The following is a 24,757-nucleotide window of genomic DNA, read 5'->3' on the forward strand; positions in this document are numbered from 1 at the left end:
CTAAGGCCTCCTTCAAATGGTGCCTGTCCTCCCTTCACATCCAGAACTAAGGCTTCCTTCAAATGGTGCCCCTCCTACCCTCACATCCAGAACTAAGGTCTCCTTCAAATGGTGCCCCTCCACCCCTTACATCCAGAACTAAGGCCTCCTTTCAAATGGTGCATCCCTCCTACCTTACATCCAGAACTAAGGCCTCCTTCAAATGGTGCACCTCCTACCCTACCTCACATCCAGAACTAAGGCCTCCTTCAAATGGTGCCCCTCCTACCTTACATCCAGAACTAAGGCCTCCTTCAAATGGTGCACCTCCTCCCTTACATCCAGAACTAAGGCCTCCTTCAAATGGTGCCCCTCCTCCCTTACATCCAGAACTAAGGCCTCCTTCAAATGGTGCCCCTCCTACCTTACATCCAGAACTAAGGCCTCCTTCAAATGGTGCCCCTCCTACCTTACATCCAGAACTAAGGCCTCCTTCAAATGGTGCCCCTCCTACCTTACATCCAGAACTAAGGCCTCCTTCAAATGATGCCCCCTCCTCCCTTATGTCAAGAACTAAGGCCTCCTTCAAATGGTGCCCCTCCTACCTTACATTCAGAACTAAGGCCTCCTTCAAATGGTGCCCTGCCTACCTTACATTCAGAACTAGGGCCTCCTTCAAATGGTGCCCCTCCTACCTTACGTCCAGGTCAAAGGCGTCCTTCAAATGGTGCCCTCCTACCTTACATCCAGAACTAAGGCATCCGTCAAATGATGCCCCTCCTACCTTACGTCCAGGTCAAAGGGCTCATTCAAATAGTGCCCCATTTGAAGGAGACCTTAGTTCAGGAGGAGGCCTTAATGTTCTGCATGTAGTAATGAAGGGCACCATTTGAAGGAGGCCTTTAGTTCTCAGAGAAAGGGCTCATTCAAATAGTGCCCCTCCTACCTTACATCCAGAACTAAGGCATCCGTCAAATAGTGCTCATCCTACGCTACGTCCTGAACTACGGCATCGGTCAAATGGTGCCCCTCTTACTAGGGCTGCACAATATAACCGGTTTACCGGTATTTACCGGTTCAGACATGAAAACGATACGTATTGCGATACGCTGATCGAAAACCGGTATTTTGACATGCATTCAAAAAACCGTAACACTCGGAAATCTTCGGATATTTCCCTTTTTTGAATTGTTCTTTTCCCTGTTTCATTAGTGCCAAATGTTAATTACATTTTCATTTTGTCATGATTAAAAGTTTTTATAAACAGTTAATCAATCATAGTGATTTTGTTGTGTTTTTGCTTATAATCAAGCATTAACTCGATTATAAGTAGTTTTTGTTAAAAAAATAATCCTTGCAATATATTGCAATACATATCGCAATATATGCTTCCGCATCGCAATATATCGCAATATGAAAATTCTCTGCAATACCCACCCCTACCTCTTACCTTACATCCAGAACTAAGGCCTCCTTCAAATGGTGCACCTCCTCCCTCACATCCAGAACGAAGGCCTCTTTCAAATGGTGCCCCTCCTACCTTACGTCAAGAACTAAGGCCTCCTTCAAATGGTGCCCCTCGTACCTTACATCCAGAACTAAGGCCTCCTTCAAATGGTGCCCCTCCTACCTTACATCCAGAACTAAGGCCTCCTTCAAATGGTGCCCCTCCTACCTTACATCCAGAACTAAGGCCTCCTTCAAATGGTGCCCCTCTTACCTTACGTCCAGGTCAAAGGAGTCATTCCAATAGTGCCCCTCTTGCTTTACATCAGAACTAAGGCATCCGTCAAATGGTGCACATCCTCCCTTACGTCCAAAACTACGGCATCTGTCAAATGGTGCCCCTCCTACCTTACATCCAGAACTAAGGCCTCCTTCAAATGGTGCCCCTCCTACCTTACATCCAGAACTAAGGCCTCTTTCAAATGGTGCCCGTCCTACTTTACATCCAGAACTAAGGCCTCCTTCAAATGGTGCCCCTCCTACCTTACGTCCAGATCAAAGGACTCATTCAAATAGTGCCCCTCCTACCTTACATCCAGAACTAAGGCATCCGTCAAATAGTGCTCATCCTACGCTACGTCCTGAACTACGGAATCGGTCAAATGGTGCACCTTTTACCTTACATCCTGAACTAAGGCCTCCTTCAAATGGTGCACCTCCTCCCTCACATCCAGAACGAAGGCCTCTTTCAAATGGTGCCCCTCCTACCTATGTCCAGAACTAAGGCCTCTTTCAAATGGTGCCCCTCCTACCTTATGTCCAGAACTAAGGCCTCCTTCAAATGGTGCCCCTTCTACCTCACATCCAGAACTAAGGCCTCCTTCAAATGGTGCACCTCCTACCTTATGTCCAGAACTAAGGCCTCCTTCAAATGGTGCCCCTCCTACCTTATGTCCAGAACTAAGGCCTCCTTCAAATGGTGCCCCTCGTACCTTACGTCAAGAACTAAGGCCTCCTTCAAGTGGTGCACGTCCTACCTTACATAAAGAACTAAGGCATCGGTCAAATGGTGCACGTCCTACCTTACATCCAGAACTAAGGCCTCCTTCAAATGGTGCCCCTCTTACCTTACATCCTGAACTAAGGCCTCCTTCAAATGGTGCACCTCCTCCCTCACATCATCCAAAACTACGGCATCCTTCAAATGGTGCCCCTCCTACCTTGTACATCCTGAACTAAGGTCTCCTTCAAATGGTGCCCCTCCTACCTTACATCCAGAACTAAGGCCTCTTTCAAATGGTGCCCGTCCTACCTTACATCCAGAACTAAGGCCTCCTTCAAATGGTGCACGTCCTACTTTACATCCAGAACTAAGGCCTCCTTCAAATGGTACACCTCCTCCCTCACATTCAGAAATAAGGCCTCCTTCAAATGGTGCCCCTCCTACTTTACGCATCCAAGAACTATGGCATCGGTCAAATGGTGCCCCTCCTACCTTATGTCCAGAACTAAAGCCTCCTTCAAATGGTGCCCCTCCTACCTTACATCGAGAACTAAGGCCTCCTTTAAATGGTGCCCCTCCTACCTTACATCCAGAACTAAGGCCTCCTTCAAATGGTGCCCCTCCTACCTCATGTCAAGAACTAAGGCATCGGTCAAATGGTGCCCCTCCTACCTTACATCCAGAACTAAGGCCTCCTTCGAATGGTGCACCGCCTCCCTCACATCCAGAACAAAGGCCTGTCTTAAATGGTGCCCCTCCTACTTTACATCCAGAACTAAGGCATTCTTCAAATGGTGCCCCTCGTACCTTACGTCCATAACTAAGGCATCCTTCAAATGGTGCCCCTCCTACCTTACATCCAGAACTAAAGCCTCCTTCAAATGGTGCCCGTCCTACCTTATATCCATAAGAAAGGGACCCATTAAGATCTGGGTTAGAATTGGTCTTCAGCATCCCATGCTTGTTGTAAGAGGCAACTAACAGGATCAGGTGGTCAGACTCGCTGAGTTGGTTGACACGTCATTGTATCCCAACTGTGTAGATTGATACTCACACTGGTTATCACTGGATTGTCTGGTCTAGACTCGATTATTTACAGACCGCTGCCATATAGCTGGAATACTGCTGAGTGCAGTGTTAAACAACAAACCAACCAACCATAAGAAAGGTTTCTTTCAAATGTTGTCACTCCTACCTTACATCCAGAACAAAGGCCTCCTTCAAACAATGGGTGTCCACACACCACCTCCTGGTGCAGATCCGAACAGCTGATGCAGATATCTACAACGTATCACACAGTACTCCCTTAAATATGTACCCATGTAAACCCTGAAACCTAAGGAGATGAAAAACATCAATCTATCAACTAAACTAGAAAGTGTTTTTACTCGTAAAAACAGATGTCTCCCCTTCCCTAATTCAACGTTGAAACCTCTAACAATTCATTTGATTCCTTCAATTTCAAAATCTCTAAGTATGGAAATACATATTATTGATAGTATGTTATTATGTTTGTAAAGGAATAAAATTGAAAGAAAAGTACAAACCCCTAAAAGGCACATCTCCATGATATGGAGGGGCAGTATAGCAAATTTGGTGAAGATGGGTCAATTAGTTTCAGAATTATGCTCTGGAAACAAACTTTACCATTCAAAAAGACAAAGTCCAAATTGTTCCCATGACAACAGAAACAAAATAAATTGAAAACAAGAACAAATTGTGTCCAGGGACACCGGATGCCCCCGCTGCTGTAGGAAGAGTTCCCTAAGCTGAGTGTGCTCTGGTGATTAATTTCTATATATTAATAAATATCATGGTTGATTATAAAATAAATATATCCAAAGCATCCAAGGTAAATACATATTTGTAAATGTATGTCACAATGAACTTACCACAGTACAATTAAACCTATATCATGAAGGTTCATGGTACAAGGGTAAATAAACTAGCAATAGCAATATCACTGTGGAGGCAAGTGAAAGCAATAGATTGCTGTAGAAGCTAAAGTGAATGGTAAAGTCCTTCATTCATCGTCAGACAAAGTCTCGAAAATTGTATACATGAATGGAACCATAAATAAAGATCAATTATCACACATTCATGGTCCCACATGAAGTACTTGAAAACACTGAAAAAACAATGTGTTGAGGTTTTTTAGATAACACAACCTATTATCATATAAAGATCAATAATTGAACAAAATTCACAAACAAGTTCAATAAACATCTATCCAACTATAGAGATGCACACCTTTAAATGAGTCCCAATGAAACACATGTATAAGGATGAATAGAATCAATTCTGTCTGTAGAAGTGATTTGTGGAGAAGTGGATAGACTTAATCCACTATTTCACTATCTATATCAGAGAGAAATTCAACAAAATTTATGTAAGTTCAAAACGGCATTAAAATTGGAAAAATAAATAAAATACAAAATAAAAAAATGAGATGCACGCCTTTAGAGTCCCTATAAAGCACATGTGTAATCTAAATGAATTCCATAAAGTAGTTTTTGAGGAGAAGTGGATAACGTACACCCCCCTGTTGGATGGAACGAACAGGCTGAATAGAACAAAATTCAAAGTTCAAACATCTGTAAAAGTGACAAATATAAGAAATTGCATAAAAAATTATGAAATGCACACCTTTAGAGTCCCTACGAAAGACATGTAGAAGTTCATTCAATTCTGTTGAGCAGTTTTTGTGGAGAAGTGGATAGACTTCATCCCCTATTACACTATCATCATAGAGAAATTCAGCAAATTGTACCTAAGTTCAAAACTTACAAAAACAATAAAATACAAAAACAAAATATGAGATGTACACCATTAGAGTCCCAAGAAAGCCCATGTATAAGTTCATTGAATTCCACAGAGCGTTTTTGTGGAGAAGTGGATAGAGTACATTCCCTGTTTCGTACGGATGGACACGGAGGGTAACCCTATATGGGGGCATAAAAAAAACCCCTCAAATCCCCCAAAGGGACATCTACAAGCTATGGAGAGGGAGTATAGCAAATGTTAGTGAAGATTGTTCAAGGAGTTTGAGATTTATGTTCCGGAAACAATGGGAACGCCAACGCTGATGCCGACGGAAACTCAACCAAAAACAATATGTCTCCCGACCCTTCGAGGGGAGACATAATCATATAACACAACAGGCTATGTGTAATAAAGTGAGCTGAATATCGACAGGTTTTCCTTGAGTTACAAATCCAATCTCTTATTACTTTTCACAGGTGTTACTCTTATAGAAGCTTTCATAAAATCACATCCACACATAATCAGTGTTCACAAAATTTCCCATGCATGCATCTGAGACCAACCAATAAAATTTCTTCATTTACAACTTCTAGAGAAATATGTCCAGATGCTAGATGCATGGTTTGAAGTCCTGTTAATAATTCAAGGCTTTAGATTAGCTGCTCAGGGGCTGTTATTCAGCCACAAGTGTGCAGAAAATGTCAGTGAAACTTCATAAATGGCTGTTTACGTTTTCTCAGTTCACGTTATTTAGTAATAAATAATCTCTTTGCTTTGTAGAATTGACATTCTTTAGGATGACCACTAGACCAAGAAGGTAGTCCTGCATCGAAAACATCACAATCAGGAGTCATTCCACAAGAAAAAGAAAGTTCCTGTTCAATGGTTGACGTGTGATTTGTCACACGATTCCACTTACCTTCCAGTTGTTTCTGCCCATTTCTAACAGCATCCACAGCATTATCTGCAAAATACAGATTTCTTTCTTTCACCTCACACCATGTGAATTCTTATTAGATCATGTCAGAGTAAAACATTTTGTTCATTGTCCAGTCAACAATAGGTTTGCATACTATGTACTTCATGAACAAGTAACATACCTGTTGTACCATAGCTGTAAATGTAAGTTTCCACAGGATATGGAGGTACCTAAGCATGAGCATGAACACAAGCACGAATTAGCCACGTTGTCTGAGGAGGCTCAATTCATTGTGTAGAGTTGAATACCTTTGGCATGCCAGAAACATATGATTGTGGTTCACCTTAACTATTTTCCTAGGTATGTCAGAACCATATCCATGCTCATGGGTTTATCCCAAGTGGTTAATGTCTAACACCTGCATCTCTTCGGGTTATACAAGCACACTAAGCTTGACTGTAGCTCAGGTGTATAATTCGTAAAATTATTCAAACCAAAGAACGATGATGCCCATTCTCACTCACTTGACTACTGCAACACACCACCCACCCCATCATCTCAGGGGCAGATAAATCTTCTTGAGAAAGGTGTGTGTGCTTGCGTGCGTGCACACAGTTAATTTTCACCCATTTTTAAGACAGTATCCGTTATGTGTCCGTTCCAAATAATAAAAAAAGTGTCCGCTCCAAAAAAAAAAATCTGTTACCTTAAAAGGATTTTTTGGTGCTAGAAAACATATTTAGATGTTTACTAGTCAGTAAATGTGGTACATCATTAGTCTTGTTATTTTGAAATTTATATTTAGCCACATTTTAGGGTAAAAATTGGCAGATTTGCTCTGTCCGAAGGTGACGGTCCTAATATCAATGTTCACAAATAATGTGACTATAAATGCAAATAAACAAACTAATTCATATTATGCCAATTAGGATTGAACAGGCATACTCAAACTGCATTTAATTTTTTTAAAACTTAAAAAAGGTTTTTTCTACAAATTGTAACATGCTTGTCCTGTGACTTTGTGTCCTGACCGTTACCAATGTGTGAAATACCTGCAATAATTTCCCCTTGGAGCTGGATTGTAATTCTACTTCTTGTGTCTGCTTGAGCTAGCCCATGTGCATGTGACAGCAAATGAGATTCAACACATTTGGAGAAAATTGACACCATCAAATATGTAATTTTCTGAATAAAATTGATATTTTATACTTATCCTGACTCATGCTTATTGCTTGTCTCCCTTTCCTTCCGAATGCTAGTGGAACACTTGAATCCCCTTTTGAAGCTCCCTTAAAAAAAGCGGACGTAAGATCACTTACCAGCAGTCATCTCCCTTCTCAGGTTTTGGCGGGAAACGGCGCCACCTGTCTCCCATGCTCCTCACTCTCTCCGTACTTTACAGCCCGACACACTGATTTACTGGGAAATCCAGAGTGCCTTGAGGGGAGGTTGGGAGGGCTTACCTCATGAGTCAGGATAAGTATAAAATATCAATTATATTCAGAAAATTACATATTTTTCCTTATCCAGACTCATGCTTATTGTTTGTAGAATCCAACGGGATAGGTGGTGGGTTAAGCCACTTCTGGATTCCTTAGTGATGAATTTACGTCCTATTTACCCTCCATGGGAACTTTTAATGGCACTGCTGCTGCTGTTGATCCATATGTCGAATTGTATCTGGTAATTTGGGGGGACCACAATATATCAAACTCTTCTGTAACCGTACATGTGGATTTCAATAACTCCAACTCTTGATGTTCGTATCAAGTGGAGCAGTGACCCTATCCGTGTACAAGTAATTCCTTACAAGTACAGGGTCCAATATTCATGCTAGTCTGTTCTAGACGTGTACATGGACTATAAGCTCTATTCCTTGGAGTACGAGCTTTGCATGACATGCGGTAAAAGGGCGAGATACATCTCAGCGCCTTTGTGGGACCGTCAGCTGTTGAGCTACAACCAGAGGCCAAAACTGGTGGATACCGGAGACGTCCTCGGTAGTGATGTCTCTGAGGTAGTGGTTAGCAAACACTGTCTCCGATTTCCAAAAACACCCTTCCATGATCGTGGATATTGAGCAGTTTCCATGTAGAGCGAGTGTAGATGCCAATGCTCTAACTTCGTGCGGATTGGAGGCTCGTGGAGGCTCGTGGAGGCTCAAGTCCTGCTGCCTTGTGGGCTCGTAGTATGATTGCTCTCATCCAAACTGATATCATAGTACGTGAGATCTCTGTGGGTGTCTCCGACGATATGGGGATGAAACGGCGTTAGAATTTTCGGCTCCTGGTTTTAGACTTTTGTAGAAATATTTTCAGTGCTCTGACTGGACATAAGGATAAGTCTTAAGGATTGTAGATAATGCTGGGATGTGGAATTGTCTGTCCGGTTGACCTGGCAGTTGATTCTTAGCTATGAAATCCCATCTCAATCCTAGATGAACTATGTTGTGACGTGTGTCAAAACGTATTCGTTCGAAGTCCAGAGCATGTATTTCTGACATCTGCGCCGCTGTTGCCAAGGCGATCAGAAATAGCGTTTTCTGTGTAAGAAATTCGTAAGAAGTTCTTTCTAGTGGTTCGTACGCATCACTGGTGAGATGTCGTAACACCACGTTGAGATCCCAAGCCGGCGCTTTAAATTTCCTTTGTTGGTCTTCCAGTTTAAAAGAGCGCGTAGCAAGGCCAGTAACTCTGGCACTTTCGTCAGTTTCACGCCTGTCTTCATAGTGATAACTGAGCTGAGAGCCGCTAGGTATGTAGATAATGTCGAACCTTTAAATCTCTTTATTTGTCTGAGATGACAAAGATATTCCGCCACTTGAGGATGTGTTGCTTTCACTGCTGTGAAACCTATCCTCGATGCATATTTCTCAAAGCTTTGCCACTTGTCGTCATACCAGTTACAAGTAGATCTGCGTAAAGCTAGTGTAACTGCTTTCACTGCTCTGGCGGAGTATCCTCTTTTCGACAAGCAAGTCTTGATACGTTCCATACGTGTAGGTGGAATGATCTGGGATACTTGTGAACTTGCTTGGTGTGAGGATGAATTAGTAGGTTCGACTGGAAGTTGTATTGTTGGTTTTCCGAGTTCTTGTAAGAGAACGGGAAGCCACGTTCTTGCCGGCCAGTAAGGCGTGACCAAAATCAGTTGTAGATTGTTTGTCTGTCTGATTTTCTGTAATACCTGTGGTATTAACGCTGGTGGAGGGAACGCATACGCGTTTAGTCCTTCCCATGGGATGCTTAGAGCGTCTGTCGCCCATGCTTGCGGATCGGGAGTTGGAGAGACGAATGTTGCTAGTTGATTGTTGAATCTTGTGGTGAATAGGTCTACGAGTGGAGATCCTATCGTCTGTATGATGCATCTGAATGCTTGTGGATGTAACATTCTGTTGGGGATGGTTGATGTGGTCGAGATAGCACATCTGCTATTACATTCCTGGCTCCCGGAATGTGACATGCTTTCACATAAATGTTCAGATTGTCTATTATGTTGAATAGTTGAAAGCTGAGGTCTAGAAGATTCCAAGATCTTGTTGATCCTTGTTTGTTTATGTAGAACGCCACTATTGAGTTGTCCGTATGGATCATCAATTTTGCGTTTCTTAGTATGTTGGACCTATGTCATAGGGCATTTACTACTGCTTTCATCTCGAGCATGTTGATATGCAGATTCATTTCTTGATTCGACCACCCACTTGTGAAGGTTGTACTGGAACGGCTCGGGGTGGAAGACTCCAGTCGTTCCGAACCTGTATTTCATTGTCTGGAACTTCTGGCGCCTCGAAAGGGCCGACCTCTTCCGTAGTTACCTCTTGGAGCTGCGGATGGGCGACGAAAAGAATCCTTATTCCCTTTAGCGTTGCCTAATTTCTTATCCCTTGCTCTCTGGATGCCTACAAACTTCGATTTGCCGGAATAACGTTGGGAGGTCTGACGTATCACACTGGCCAGTGTATTGATAGACTTGATCATCATCACCTCTCGGGAATCTTTAGCGACTTCTTTGGCGACTTCATCAATTTCTCCTGCAAAAATGGATGGTGCTGACCAAGGGGCTCTGTAGAGTGTCTTGGTAAATTTCTCACTCCAAGTACTGGAAGATAACAGTCCTTGCCTTCTTGATAATGTTAAGCCTGCAGAAATGGATGATAGGTGTTCAGACATGAAGTGATGATCATTTTTCTGTGTAAGTAGAGCTGAATAAACCATTGGATCTTCCTCTGAAGTTGAATTCTTAAACTTCGAGATGAGGGTCTCGTTGATAGCTCTTGACCTGGCTAGGCCGAAGAAGGTTCGTCTGGTTACTGTGTCTAACTGTGCCAGCTTTTTATCTTCTGTCTTGTAAGATTTCGTCAGAGTGTCGTTGATGATCTTATAATTCTCATCTATCTCTGGAGCCTTCATGAAGGGTTCCACGTGGTGTAGAGAGAACTTCTTAGCGTTGAACGACGGAATACTCTGAGTCTGGTATTTAGTTGCCTTCTTGAAGGCTGTGCTGAGGTTGTCTGGAACGTCTAAGACAGGGTCGATAGGTGGCATCGTGAGTGTGTCTATATCCTCATTCACCATTAAGTACGATAGTGCTTCGTTGGTCTCCTTAGAGGGTGATGCGTTGGCCATCCATGACTTGATTTCCGAGTCGTAAAATATAATTCCGCCGTCATCTTCCTGCTCTGAGGATGGATGTCTTCTATTGTCGTCTGAACGAGGAGATCTGTAAGGTGATCTGTAAGACGATCTGTGTGGTGACCTGCATGGCGATCTGTATGGAGACCGGCGTGGTGACCTTCGTGGCGAACCATACGTTCGTGAATGTGTTCGTGACTTCCTTCGTGGGGACCTGCGTGGAGATAGAGATGACCGTGCGCGCCTTCGTGCGAACCTGCATGTAGGTGAACGGCTTTGTCGAGGGTTGGAGTCTTTTGACGAATCTCTATGCCTTCGTACGGGTGTTGATTCTCTTCTCCTTGGTAACGAACCGTTACGTGCAGGTTCGTGACGAACGTCCGTATCTGACGTCGATGATGATCTACGTGGGTTCGGCAACCGTCTAGTCCTTCCGCCGAATGTAGTTGGTGCAGGTTCCACGTTGGTATGGCTGCCAGGTATTCGTGCGGACGCTGTAGTCGAGCTGGAATCTTCCTGTATGCTCTGCAGGACATTGGTACCCAACGGACGTGGTGTGCGAACCGTTGTTCCATCTGTTGGGTAAATTGCTGCATAAAGGCGCCCGGGTTGAAGGTCTGCGTTGTCTGTTGTACTGACGACGCATCTGAGACAGATGAGGCTTCTTCCGAAGGGCGTTGACCCTTTCTGCCGAACGTCTGCGTTGAAAGGTTGTCCTCGCGAAGATGTCTTCGTCTTCTTCTTAGATGTGATCTCAGGGATGAGGATGGGCGGCTCATTGTAGACATCTATCTCTTCCAGAGGGACGATCTCAGCTGAAAACGACCTCGTTTTCTGCGTTGCCCCATGTGGAGACTTCGACGAAGTCTTAGTTGTAGCTGACTTCTTGCTCTGGGAAGATGATGCCCTAATCTTCTTAGACTGCGATGAGGAATTATCAGATGTTGATGACCTCTTCCTCGAGCCAGCGTTGTCTATGGCGGCAACCTCCTCCGTAGACGACCCCGGTAGACGATGGAATGGTGAATCTGCGCAAACACTAACTGCCTGTCCTCTGCAAGCTTAGCCGGTTTAGACATGTTGTGTCAATCTCGTCTGGACCTGTCCTTTGCACGTCTAGACAGATAATATGAATATTTGTAAAATGCAATATCAGACAGGAGAAAACACAACTGACGAGTGTCAGATAAACATACAGGCTTGCAATTAGGACATAGGTTATGTGGATCAACAGCAGATAATCGATACCTACAACCAGAACAAGATTTCATTAATTGTAAACAATGTGAATAGTCACGTAAAAACGTGATAAAACAGAGAAATTTGAGAATAAATTCCGTAGAATATTGTAGGTAAACGTTAACTAAAGCCTTATACAGCTAATTTAGAAGAAAGGCCTAAATAATAAAAGGATATAATGCCGTATAGGGGACCAGGTGCTCTCACAACCGCCCACTCGGGCGAATCAGGAGAGAGTGAGGAGCATGGGAGACAGGTGGCGCCGTTTCCCGTCAAAACCTGAGAAGGGAGATGACTCCTGGTAAGTGATTTTACGTCCGCTTTTTTTAAAGGAGCTCCAAAGGGGATTCAAGTGTTCCACTAGCATTCGGAAGGAAAGGGAGACAAGCAATAAGCATGAGTCAGGATAAGGAAAAATAAGTATGAATGTTATGTGTCAACCTTAATTGTCCAGACCGTTACCAATGTATTTTGTGTCAAATATATCTCTCTTTTTTTTTACATTTCAATGGATATGTGGCCCAGAAATGGAAAAGGTGGAAGGCATGTCCTTTGAAATCTTTTACGGATCATTCACTTTTTTATTTTAGATTTACTTACAAATTGTCTTGACCGTTACCATTCTGTTAAGTAATCGTTTGGACAGTCCTTGTAATGGTCAGGACAAAATGATTTGTATTTCAAAGTTGTTCATGAATATTTGAAATGTAACAACTTCATAATTACTTTAAGAGTTAAGATAAGTTTAAGCATGGAATTTTACTGTTCAAAGGGGTTTTGATGTAGTAGCATAAAAAACAGTCTCTAGTAACGGTTTGGACAAATAATAGTAACGGTCTGGACATATCTTTAATAAATTTCAATTTTGAAGAATATCTTTTATGGTGTGATAATAAATTTCTATGTACATATCTATCTGCTTTAAATAATAAAAAAAACCCCCGAATTTATCACCTTAAGTTTCTATTTTCTATAAGATATATAGTCTTTATGAATAAAAAGTAATGGTTAGGACAAAATGTAGTAACAGTAAACAACTCAATTGTATTCCAACCTTTAAAGATTTTTTGGGTGTAAACTGTTTTAACTTTAACTGTGAGATATGTAAGGCTACCATTTACTTTGAATATTGCTAGGTGCTAATGTGTTGGCCAAACCTTTGTATTTGATAAATATGTGTTACCATCTCACTATTAACAAAAACTAAAGGTATCCGAATGAATGAAAGAAGTATATTTTGTAGAGACCAATATTGCACCATAATATCAACAGCAAAATGATATCTATGCAGTGGCCTGTGTAGCATGACCATGTGTACAGTATCATAGTTGTTGCAGTACCTTTCAGAATTTAATCTTTTGCAACTTTTTAGAGGGATAACATTTGTTGTTACACTGATGTCCTGACTGTTACCAATAATGTCACAACCACTACTATTCATTCAATTTTCGTTCCCCAATTGCACTCTTCCTTAGATTGTAAGTGATTTTCAATCTAGACTGGTGTGTTTTTCTATTCTTTGTAAGCTAGTTTGTTTTTATTCAAAAGCCTAAATTCATTCACAAGTTTCATATTGATATAACAAATGTCCAAACTGTTACCACAGCATGGAAGAAAACATGTCATATTTTTTACAAGTTACAATTTCTAATACACATTTCACTCTCTGTCCAAAATAGGGTTAGCAGTTGAAGTAAATGATATCATTTTTTCCTTTCATGTCACCTGTTTTTATGTTGAATTAAATTGTATAAGGTTTATGTCCAGCCCATTACCATTCCTGTCCAAACCGTTACCACTATTGTCCTAACCATTACTGGTGTTAGAAAAATGCTATTATTTTGTGGTAAATAAATGAAAGATACAAAATTAGTAAAATCTAAATATTTTTTATATTTCTATACTTATCCTGCACTACTTACTTCCTGCACTTATTGCTTACGGCTCGAAAAGCGTGGCTTGCCAGACGATGTCAAAAAGACGTAGAACTGCAATCACTTCCTGGTCTCGGCTGCTTACTCGTCTGCGCATGCGTCACCGGAAGGTGACGTCAGCCACCTCAGATTATTGCTTAGAAATCCCACAGATGGCAAAACTAAGCGGGGAGGTAGCTGATAGCACAGGGTGGGCCCTTATCATAAGTAGTGCAGGATAAGTATACAAATATAAAAAAATATTTAGATTTTACTAAATTTTAACTAATCCTGAACTACTTACTTCCTGCACTTTATCCGACAGGCTGGAAGGTGGGCGTGTCATCTGAGGGATCATACCGCTTACGTAATAGCAGCCAGCTCAATCCGTAATCCCGTGCTTTCGGGAAGCGTTGATAAGCGCCTATAACAGAGAGCAAATTAGCGGTGACGATTAGGTAGCGGTAATTCGCAAATAAGACTGCGTCTTAAATGAAAAGAACCCACTAATTTTAAAGCTGGCGAAGCTTAAGGAATGCAGCAAAAGCATGGACTTGAAAAACAAGGATAACTCCTTAACTGACATACCTAGTTGTTTGTGAAGAAAAACAACTCATTCCCCACATGGTGGTCCGTGGAAGGAAACACAAGGCAGGAGGGTCACTTTCTTCGGGAATGGCGAGTTGCTGAGCAACCACCAATGGTCGAAGCTGTGGACATCATTGCGTCCTTGACAGCCATGTCACGCAAGTAATGACTGGCAAACACTGTGTCCGATCGCCAAAACAACCTTGCATAATGGATGACACAGTGCAATTACTGTGAAGTGCCATAGTCGAAGCAAGTGCTCGAATCTCGTGGGGATGACAGGGCGTAGGAGGGTCCAGCCCAGCCGCTTTATCGCGCCTGAAGAATGGTTGTTCTTAACCATAAGGCAATAGTGTTTTTGCTGACATCTGACTGCGCGGCGCCGGGACAGTGGAAGAAATAACCGTTTCCTTGTACCACGAGCGCCTTTGGTGCGATCAATGTAAGTTTTGAGCGCATCGAATCGGGACATAACAGTAATTCCGCGATCGTCTTCAGAGCCAACAATAGATGATAATGGCGGGATGGAAAACTGGCGATCAGGTTGACCTGGTAGTTGGTTTTAGCGATGAAATCCCAACACAGACCTAAGTGCACAGAGCCATGACGACGACGTTCAAACTTGATCCTAGTCACGTCAAGGGCGTGAACCTCACTCACTCTAGCCGCAGTCGCTAATGACAACAGAAATGCCATCTTCCTGGATAAATCAGCGAGGGAAGCGTTATCAAGAGGTTCATAAAAGGTGCACCACGGAGATGGTCTAAAACAGTGTTGAGATTCCATGCGGCGATCGAAACTTCAACTTCTGGTCTTCAAGTCGGAATGAGCGAAGCATGGCCTGTAATTCTGGGATTTTGGAAATCCTTCTGTCAGTGGGAATCGCTAAAACAGAGCTAAATGCCGCCAAACACGTGGCAATGGTGCCTCCCTTCAGACCCCTTGGACGTTCGGAGATAAAGTAAGAAATCTGCTATGAACTGAGGAGACACAGTCAGCGGATCCTGCTTCTTGGTAACACAAAAACGTTCAAACGACTGCCACTTGTCGTCATACAAATGTCTAGTAGAAGTTCTGTGCGCCGTCGCAATGGCTTTGGCTGCTCTAGCCGAAAAACCCTTAGCACTCAGTGCTTTCTGCAAATGGTCCATGCGTGCAGATTGAATCGGTCTGGAGACGGATGCGGAAGACGGCTGTGAGAGTGCACGAGAACGTTCCTCCACGTGGGTAGAGGGAAGGGATCTCCTACCACTAGACTTTGTAGAACGGGAAACCAGTTCCTGGCTGGCCACCAAGGCGCGACCAAAATTAGTCGTAAGCAAGTTGTCTCCTTGACTTTTGCGAGAACTTTGGGTAATAGAACTGGTGGCGGGAACGCATACGCGTGAAGTCCCTCCCATGAGGAACCGCTGGATCTGGGACTGGGGACACATACACTGGCAGTTGATGGTTTTGGCTGGTGACAAACAGATCTATGTTTGGAGAACCCAGTGCGTGACTTAAGAGAGTGAAGGCCTCCTTGTGTAGCATCCACTCCGTGGGAGCAACTCTGTCGGGTCTCGAGAGAGAGCATCTGCTAGTATATTGCGGCACCCCGGAATATGCCGAACTCTCAACAGCCACTAGAAGACAAGTTCCTCGTAGTCGATGTGCCCAATGATGAATAGCGAGGATCACGGCCTCCAACTCCAGACTGTTTATATGCCAGTTGATGTGTTGACCCGACCACAGGCCGGAGGCTGTCTGGTCGTGTAAGTCCACGAACAGTTGGCAATCCGGAGGCTGCTCTGTCAAAGAGACTCCTCCTAAGACGTTCAATGGGCGAGTCCACCAAATAAGATAGCGATGTAACTGAGGTGGAAGGCAAAACCCTTGATGAACGTCTGCCCGACGAATGTATGGTTGAAGAAAACGCTGCAGAGGACGAAGTTGAAGACGCCCTCTGCTGGCAAGATCCTGCGCCGACGTCAACAATCCCAGAAGTGACTGCCACTCTCTGAGGGACAGAGGTTGGGAGAGCGCACGTGGAATCAGAGACTGAATCTTGTCCCACCTGTCCAGGGGAATCTGAACTAGGTTCTTGTCCGTCTGGAAATGGCCTCCGATGAACGTCAGAGTGTGAGTCGGGACAAGCTCCGATTTGTCCAAGTTGACCAGCCACCCTAGTTGGCGCAACAGACGAAGGGTGAAATCCCGTTGTTGTATAAGAAGTAGACGGTCTAACAGGTGCATAAGGCAATCGTCCAGGTACGGGTTGAAATTGATGCCCCTCAAATGCAGATACCGGGAATAGGAGTTGTGATACGTGTGAACAACCACGGGGCCGTTGAAATTCCAAATGGGAGGACAGCCCATTGGAAATGTTGATTGTTGAAAATAAAGCGCAGGTACTTCCTGTCGCTGGGGCTTATGGAACATGGAGGTATGCATCCTGTAGGTCCAGGCTGATGAGGAAGTCGTTGGCGATACCATAGATTTGAGGTATTCGAGGGGCGTCATTGGAAGCGGAGGACGTTCCAGGAAAGTCTCGTTGAAATAGGACAGATTGTGAATCATCCTCATTTTCGCGGACCCTTTCTTCGGCACTAAGAATATTGGAGAATAAAACCCTGGTGTTATGATGGGATCACGGGAGGAGTTCGATGGCTCTTTTCTCCAACAAAATCGCTATGTTCTCCGCTAGAAGGTTGTGTTGAACCTGAGAGTGATTGTGCCGGAGCGGGAACATTGTCAGAGGTGGATCGAGGAGAGGGGAGCCGAAACCCCTGCCTCAATATATCGGTGACGTATGGATCCTCTAGGATGGACCAATTTTCCCAAAAGATCCCTATTCTCCCACCTACGGTGTAGGATAAACTGGGACGACTGGAGGTGGGAGTGTCCAGTCGTGCGTGTCCCTCACTTCACTTGCCCCTCGCCCGTCGCCTGGAAGGACCGCAGCGACGCTGATATCCACCCCTGTCTGATCTAGGCTTGGCACCACGTCCCCTGCCACGAGACGGCGGCTGAGTTTCTGGCACGCCGAACAGACGGTCGCCCGAGGCTGGTAGGTGTTGGATGACATGGAGGCAGGGCGTTGTCCCTTTTAAAACGCTTTCAAGGCAGTCTCCCCTTTGGCAAAATCACACACCTGCCGATAAACATCATGAATGGCATCGTTAAACAGTGAGCACGATGACCAGGGTTGGTAAAATAATTTCCGCTGAAATTCGAGATCCCTTGAAGAAAAGGAGAGGAAGCCTTGCCGACGAATTGCACGCAGCGTTGGCAAAGCGCCGACCCTAAGGTGTTCACGCAGGTCAGTGATCACTTTACCCTGCCATAGCATCATAGTTGTGAGATGATCCAGTCGATCCGGATTTATTTCCTTAAGATCCTGAGTGATGGCATCAGTCGCTGACGCCAATGCCGATATAGGGCGGAGCATACGCTTAAGCTCTAAGTCCAAAGCCGCGACCGTTGTATCCTGAACTTTATAGGAGGACAGAGAGGAAGAACCTGTCACACGTTTCATTTCTTCATCCACCTTAGTCACTGTCTGGGCAAAGTCCAAGCCATGAATAGGATAGTCATCACGACGTACTCTAGGCGCTTTAATAGTTGGGTTGAGAGACATCCCCGCGAAATCTTCATCAAGGGTAGAGAGAATCTCTGACCGCCTCATGTGCTGGTAACATTAAGGAAGGTGAGTCCCAAATAGTAAGTGACTTTGCAACATCAGGGCCTGGTGAAGGGACTGAGGCTATTAAACGATCAGCAATCCAGTCAAACACGTGATCAAAGCCAAGGTGATTAGAGCCCGTGTCTTCCTCATAGTCTGGGGCAAAGTCTCTCTCAGAGGGCCCGGTGAGCGAAGCGGCAAGGGGAAAGGCTACGTGCAGGCGCCGCCTTAGCAGAAGACGCTTTACCTACGAGGTCTCGACCTATGTTCGCCTTCCCGGCGTGGGCGGATAGCGGAGGCGTTAGGCGTAGGCACAGGAGCAGACAAAGTTGACAGGATAGGCACCGATGCTGGAGGAGGCAGAGCGCCCGAAACGCGTCGAAGGTGGCAAAGGCTGGAGGCGATGTAGGGGAGAGCGCCCGATGTAGCTGGTGGCATAAACGGCATAGGCGGCTGATGTACCCGGCTTGACCTGATAGTAAAGTCAAAGAGAGTGCTGGCGTGGATACATCAAACTGCTGGTGGCCGTATGGCGTTTGCATCATAGACGCCTGAGGCATTGGAAACCCCGTATGTGGTTGATCGCATAAAGCGCCTGCCCGGGGAACACTGGCTGGGGTGTCTGACGCGCGCAAACTGCTGGCCCATCGGTCGTTGTGGAGATAACATCGGCAACAGCGGAGGAGGTGAGGAGTGCCAAAGCGCCCGAGCGCCAGAAGCGCCCGCCGATCCGTTACCGGCGAAGCTGCAAGCACCGAGGCGCGCGCGAAGCGCCAAACGCTGTAACACCGGTGACATAAGCGGCGAAGACATCATCTGAATGCTGGTGACAGGCTTACTTTCGTTGACACAGTCGGCGCTGCAACACTTGATGTAGGCGTAGTGGTGCGTCAAGACCGGCGTCGAAGTAGTAGACATACTCTTCCGTCTCTGTTGTCCCAGGCTTCTTAACAACCTGTAGATAAACAGAGAAACTCTTGGGTGATAGCACAGCGCAGCTGGCACATTTATGGCCAGGGGTACATTGAGTAGTACAATTCAAACATCGGGGATGAGGGTCTTTACTGAGACTTCCCACCCGACAATGTATACAACTGGGCTGTACATAGATCTGCAATGAAGCAGAAAACCAAGTAAAGCGCACATACAAAGTAATGAATATAACAGCAAAGTTGAGAACAAAAGTCTCAAAACAACTGAAAGTTTAAGAGACCATAATACAGGCACAATAAATATACCACTATTATATGGTATAGTATATAAGCCTGAACCAAATGAAACACAACGGCGTATCAATCACGGCAAAGTGTTTTAATGGCGAATGAAAGTGTGATGGCGGACCGTGTATAAACGAGCGACATCACTACACAGAACTACTGAATGACAAAAAGAAAGTGAAAGATAATACCTACACTTCTCGTAGAGGTACAAAAACAAAATACACACAAAGTCAGTCTTTATTAATGCTTCACAAAATATAATCCCGTAGGATTGTTGAGCTGGCAAACAACACGTCTAACGAGGCGTGCGAAAAGCAATAATCTGAGGTGGCTGACGTCACCTTCCGGTGACGCATGCGCAGACGGGTAAGCAGCCGAGACCAGGAAGTGATTGCAGTTCTACGTCTTTTTGACATCGTCTGGCAAGCCACGCTTTTCGAGCCGTAAGCAATAAGTGCAGGAAGTAAGTAGTGCAGGATTAGTTAAAAATTAACACTTTCAAGATTCATGATAATAGTTTTTACCTTCAAGTTTGATTAAGTCGGTGTAAAAGCTGTGTCTGCCATCTTTAAAGATTTTTATGAAATATATTTCAAAATCTGTATTCTGATTAAGAAATGGTAACGGTCAGGACTTTCCCTCACCCTATTAATTACTTATGTATCAATTGAAAGGCCAATTAGTAAATTTGAGCCTGCATGTTTGTATTTTTGAATACTTAAGTTTTTTAGATTTTATTTGAATAAAAATTAAATCAATTTTCAGGAGTTTGATTTTACTGTAATAAAGAATTGAAAATCTGACCATTTTGAAAATGACCCATATAGTAATGACTAATGTCTTTGCTTTGTAGAAGTAACTCTCTTTAGGATGACCACCCGACCAAGAAGGTAGTCGTCCTGAATTGAAAACATCCAAGCTTAACAACACCACCACCATGCCAGGACAAACTACACCATCATCCAGCCTGGACACCAACCTCTGTTTTCATCTGGCTGCTTGTTGCCAGCATCCATGTTTGCCACCTTCCTTCTGATGTCATTCCCAATCTCAGTGAGGTAGCCCATAACAGAGCCAGGCAAAGGGCAGTCTGGAACATGCACATCATATTTTAAACAGCCCAGAGGCTTTAGATGCATAGGAATAGTCAGAAGAAAGTTTTGAACACATAATATGACGGGGTAATCAAAGGGGATATCTTAGGTTTCTCTGTGAGAATCTGAGGATACTTGGAGAGGAAGATTCTTGGGTCACCTTGATGGGGGTTCAGTGGTATGAGTCAAATCTACGGGTACTTGAGAAGGTGGGGTGTGTTTGTGAAACATGGCTGGGAATATTAGGGTACATAGTAGGTTACTAGGAAGAGTCTAAGAGAGGGAATCTTGAGTCATCTGGAAAGGGAAACTCAGCATACTTGAAAGGATTGTTGGGTACCTCAAGGGGAATCTATCAAAGTAACTTGGGAAACTTTGAAAGGGTATCCAGGGGTACCTTGGTGGGGATCTTGGGTACTTTAAAAAGCTTAAAAGGGTGACTTTCAAGGCTGGAAGGGAGTATGGCTTTACACCAATTTAGCAATATTCAAGCAATGTGGCTACACCATAAATGGGCTTCACATATACATGTGGGGCATTGAACCTTGGCCGTCAGTGAGAAATGCAATTGCTTTAACTGCAAGGCCATCTCACTGCCCCAACATCGAAGGATCCAGTGATGCTTTGGGGTGAATCTAGATGTACCTTGAGGTGGGTCCAGAGACACCTGTCTGCCTGTTGTACTGTCGGGGAAGCCTGCTTCAGCCCACTGCAGCATCTGGTGGTCATTGTTGTTGTTAACATGTGGACCTCCGCGGCGACAACATTCCTATAAAGTAGATACTGTACATTTCAAGTGTCATTCCAAAACTTTTGAAGAGTCATATGACATACTTGCTACGAAAAGGGCCTTTCCACCATCAAAAACACTGTCTACACTGTCAAGAACAAAAACCTCACAGACAAGGCTCTAAGCACAGCTAATACTTGAGAAGGAAATAAAACAAACCACAAAGACATCTACTGCTAATACTTCATGAACATCTAGTTAACTTTTAAAAGTGAACAAAATATTTTTGAAATACAAATTCATTGAGAGTGAGTGAGTGAGTGAGTGAGTGAGTGAGTGAGTGAGTGAGTGAGTGAGTTTAGTTTTACGCTGCACTCAGCAATATTCCAGCCATCTGCTGGCAGTCTGTAAATACTCGAGTCTGGGCCAGACATTCCAGTGATCAACAGCATAAGCAATGATCTACGCAATTGGGAACTGATGACATGTGTCAACCAAGCCAGCGAGCCTAACTACCCGATCCCGTCAGTTGCCTCTTACGACAAGCATGGGTTACTGAAGATTCAGTCTAACCCGGACCTTCACGTGTCAAATTCATTGAGAGATCAAATTACGGACTTTTCAAACAATAAACAACATTCCATGTGAGGCCCCTCATTCTGTACTCTTTACTCATGATTTTGTGAAGAGAGTTTACTCACAGTGACTTTAGTCACAAAAACTGCAGAAACTTACTGTTAGTGCCTCTAGAACAGCCTTGCGATACATCTTGCTCTTGAAGTTGCCCACTTTGGCCTTGTAGTTCTCAGAGAAAGATATGATCTTGTCATGAGACACCTGCAACATACCACAATTTTATAATATTTACTTGTGAATAGTCTGATTTATACAAACACATCACTGTGGGAAACACACAGAAGGAATGAGTGTTGTGTTGCGAGAGTGTTTTTTGTAATTTGTATTATCATTGCTTAAGTGATAGTTGTTATTGGGTCACAATGTTTAGAGTTTTGAGTTTGGGTTGTGGGTCACATCTTGCATCATGTATGTTCAATGGCAATACTATTTTTAGCGGTACGCCTTTATGATAGCGCTCCAGAGTTGCACCCCTTGGCTTTATTTCTGTTTTGACTACCGGTCGTATGTTCAATATGAATGTTCTCAGTGGATAAAGAATGTTCTAGACTCTGTGTCAGTATATATAAAGGCTGGTTGTAGTGTTGACACACACGGAATTACACATGGACTTATCATATCACTGTTGTGTACATCTTTCTGCCGTCACCTGCCTATCGTCGTCTGTCTGTCTACATCGTCAAGACCAATTGTCTACTGACATTGTAAAACTATCTTTAGTTAGAATATCTGCTCTCATTGTAAATGCAAGACTCTGATGAGTTAATATTTCATATTTGTGACCCATTACTTTAGATTTGTGACTCAATTGCATTGTACTAAATATCTGTATTGTCATTCATTGTAGCTTGCTCATTGTTTGCTCAATATATTATTGCATATTTTAGACTTGTCTGTGTTATATTTTGCTGGTTCAAAGGGGACTTTTAAATCTTTTGTCACGGCAATTATTAACCGTAACAGTTGTCATAAAACTGGTCATGAAATATCCCCACTTGAATTGTTATCACAATTTGTGAACATTTCGACACTATTTTTTATCTTCTTCCAAGAAATACACCAAAATCAACTATTTAGCCCTTTGCCATACAATGGGGCATATATTTACAAATGAAATAGTTTGAGTGGGAACTGTTTGAGAATTTGTCTTAAAATGGCCTTGCTATGTTAATTGTGAAAACAGTTACCAGGTACATACATACACACAAGGCAGCAATAGCATTCCCTTGGAAGCCTGACAAGCATCAGAGGCTGAGTGGACTTTGTATGCTTGCAATGTTGGGCCTCATCTAAAGAGTGTGGGCTTAAAATGCTGATTCTGCCCTAAAGTACTAGAAGCTGTGCATAACTCTAAAAGTGTAATCCTAAATCCTTTTGTTACATTTGATCAATTTCTAAAAGGCATCAAATATTCACAGGCTGGACCAGTCAAAGTGATTGAAAATATGGGCAGCAAACAATTTCATCAGTCCACAATGACACAAACCTGCCAAATTTGACAACCCAATCCAAGTCAGTTGTCTCTTTGACGACGAAGGAAAGCTGAGTGTCTTTTCAGACACGTGTCCAGACAGGAGAATAACATGGCTACCTACCTGAGACACTTTGTGATCACCAAACCAGTACACCCACGATGAAGCAGACTTCTGAGACTGGAGGTAAATAAGGGTTCCCTTGACAACGGTTCCAGGCCACCATCGCTCACCACACAACCGAGCCCACACCAGCTTGCCATAGTTAGGCTCCTAGGTAATAATAATAATAATAAATGCATATTTATAATGCGCCTATTCCACACCCTAAGGCATGCTCAAAGCGCTACAGAATATTTACACTGGAGTATTTACAGTTGAAATTATAAGTAGTATGCTGAAAAAAGTCCGGACTTATAAATGTCAATTGTGTCAGAGCTTTGAATGGCACAAGGGATAGAGTTCCAAAACACAGGTGCAGAGTACGAAAATGAGCGGTATTCAAAGGATTTCAGTTTGTAGGGTGGGATGACCAGTACATTTTGTGTGTTTGAGCGCAAGTTGCATGCAGGAACATATGGATGTAGGAGCTGAGGGCACTTGTATGTCAGATATAGAATCTTAAAGTCGATTCTGGCCCTAACTGGTAGCCAATAGTGCTTTCAACACAAGTGTAATATGGGAACGTTTAGTAGTGACACTGATGATGCAGGCGGAAGTGTTTGGGATCTTTTGAAACTTATCAAGGTTAGAGCTGAGATCTGAAAGGATGCTGTTACAGTAGTCAAGCCTCGATGTAACAAGAGCACGAACAAGGGCGTGAGTTGCAGCAGTAGTCAGGTATTGCGAATGTTACCAATGGATCTCAGATGGAAGTAGCAAGTCCTGCTAAAGCGGTTAACATGAGCATTCAGAGTCAAGGATGTGGACACCCAAAATCTTTAACGTCAGAGACATTTATGTCTCGTCTGCAACTGAAAGGAAGTCAGTTTTGACCTTGTCATGTTGTTGCTTTGTACCAATGGGAACTGCTTCTGTTTGTGTCATAAAGCATATTTGCTGTCATCCATACATTCGGTGATGCACAGAAGAGACATGGAGAGATCTGACAGATGAAATGCTTTCAGGAGCTGGACGTCATGAGCATAGGCATGTCGAGAAACTGTGTGGTCTGTAGTAATCCTTCCGACATATCTAATATACAACACAAACAGGACCGGACCAAGGACTGATCCCTGTGGCACACCACATGGGATTACAGTGCCTTTCTATCTCTCACTACCAACGACAACAGATTGCATTCAAGTCCGTACTGTTGTTTGAGCCTGGACAAGAGTCTATGGTGGTCGATTGTGCTGAAGGCCACAGAGAGATCCAACAACACGAGAGCAGCAATCTTACCAGAAACATACTCAAAACTCATCTCAACACTGGATGTGTAGAATACCTGTTTCTGCGTCTGG

At 43.6% G+C, this 24,757-nt stretch overlaps 1 protein-coding gene across 1 annotated transcript in view; it reads right to left on the bottom strand.

Annotated features, from left to right (window-relative positions):
- The window catches only part of LOC124262357 (DNA (cytosine-5)-methyltransferase 3B-like), a 47,731-nt gene that overhangs the window by 17,175 nt on the left and 5,799 nt on the right, over positions 1 to 24,757 (bottom strand). Inside the window, exons 3-8 of the mRNA XM_046696845.1 lie at positions 23,418 to 23,567; positions 21,922 to 22,023; positions 21,102 to 21,225; positions 20,342 to 20,452; positions 6,111 to 6,155; positions 3,624 to 3,709 (exon numbers count right to left, since the gene is read on the bottom strand). Of these exons, the coding sequence (XP_046552801.1) occupies positions 3,624 to 3,709; positions 6,111 to 6,155; positions 20,342 to 20,452; positions 21,102 to 21,225; positions 21,922 to 22,023; positions 23,418 to 23,567 (618 nt within the window). The remainder of the gene's footprint in view (positions 1 to 3,623; positions 3,710 to 6,110; positions 6,156 to 20,341; positions 20,453 to 21,101; positions 21,226 to 21,921; positions 22,024 to 23,417; positions 23,568 to 24,757) is intronic.

Source organism: Haliotis rubra, unplaced genomic scaffold (assembly GCF_003918875.1).
Source record: "Haliotis rubra isolate DU_JTF1 unplaced genomic scaffold, ASM391887v1 Scf832, whole genome shotgun sequence".
In the NCBI taxonomy this organism is placed as follows: domain Eukaryota; kingdom Metazoa; phylum Mollusca; class Gastropoda; order Lepetellida; family Haliotidae; genus Haliotis; species Haliotis rubra.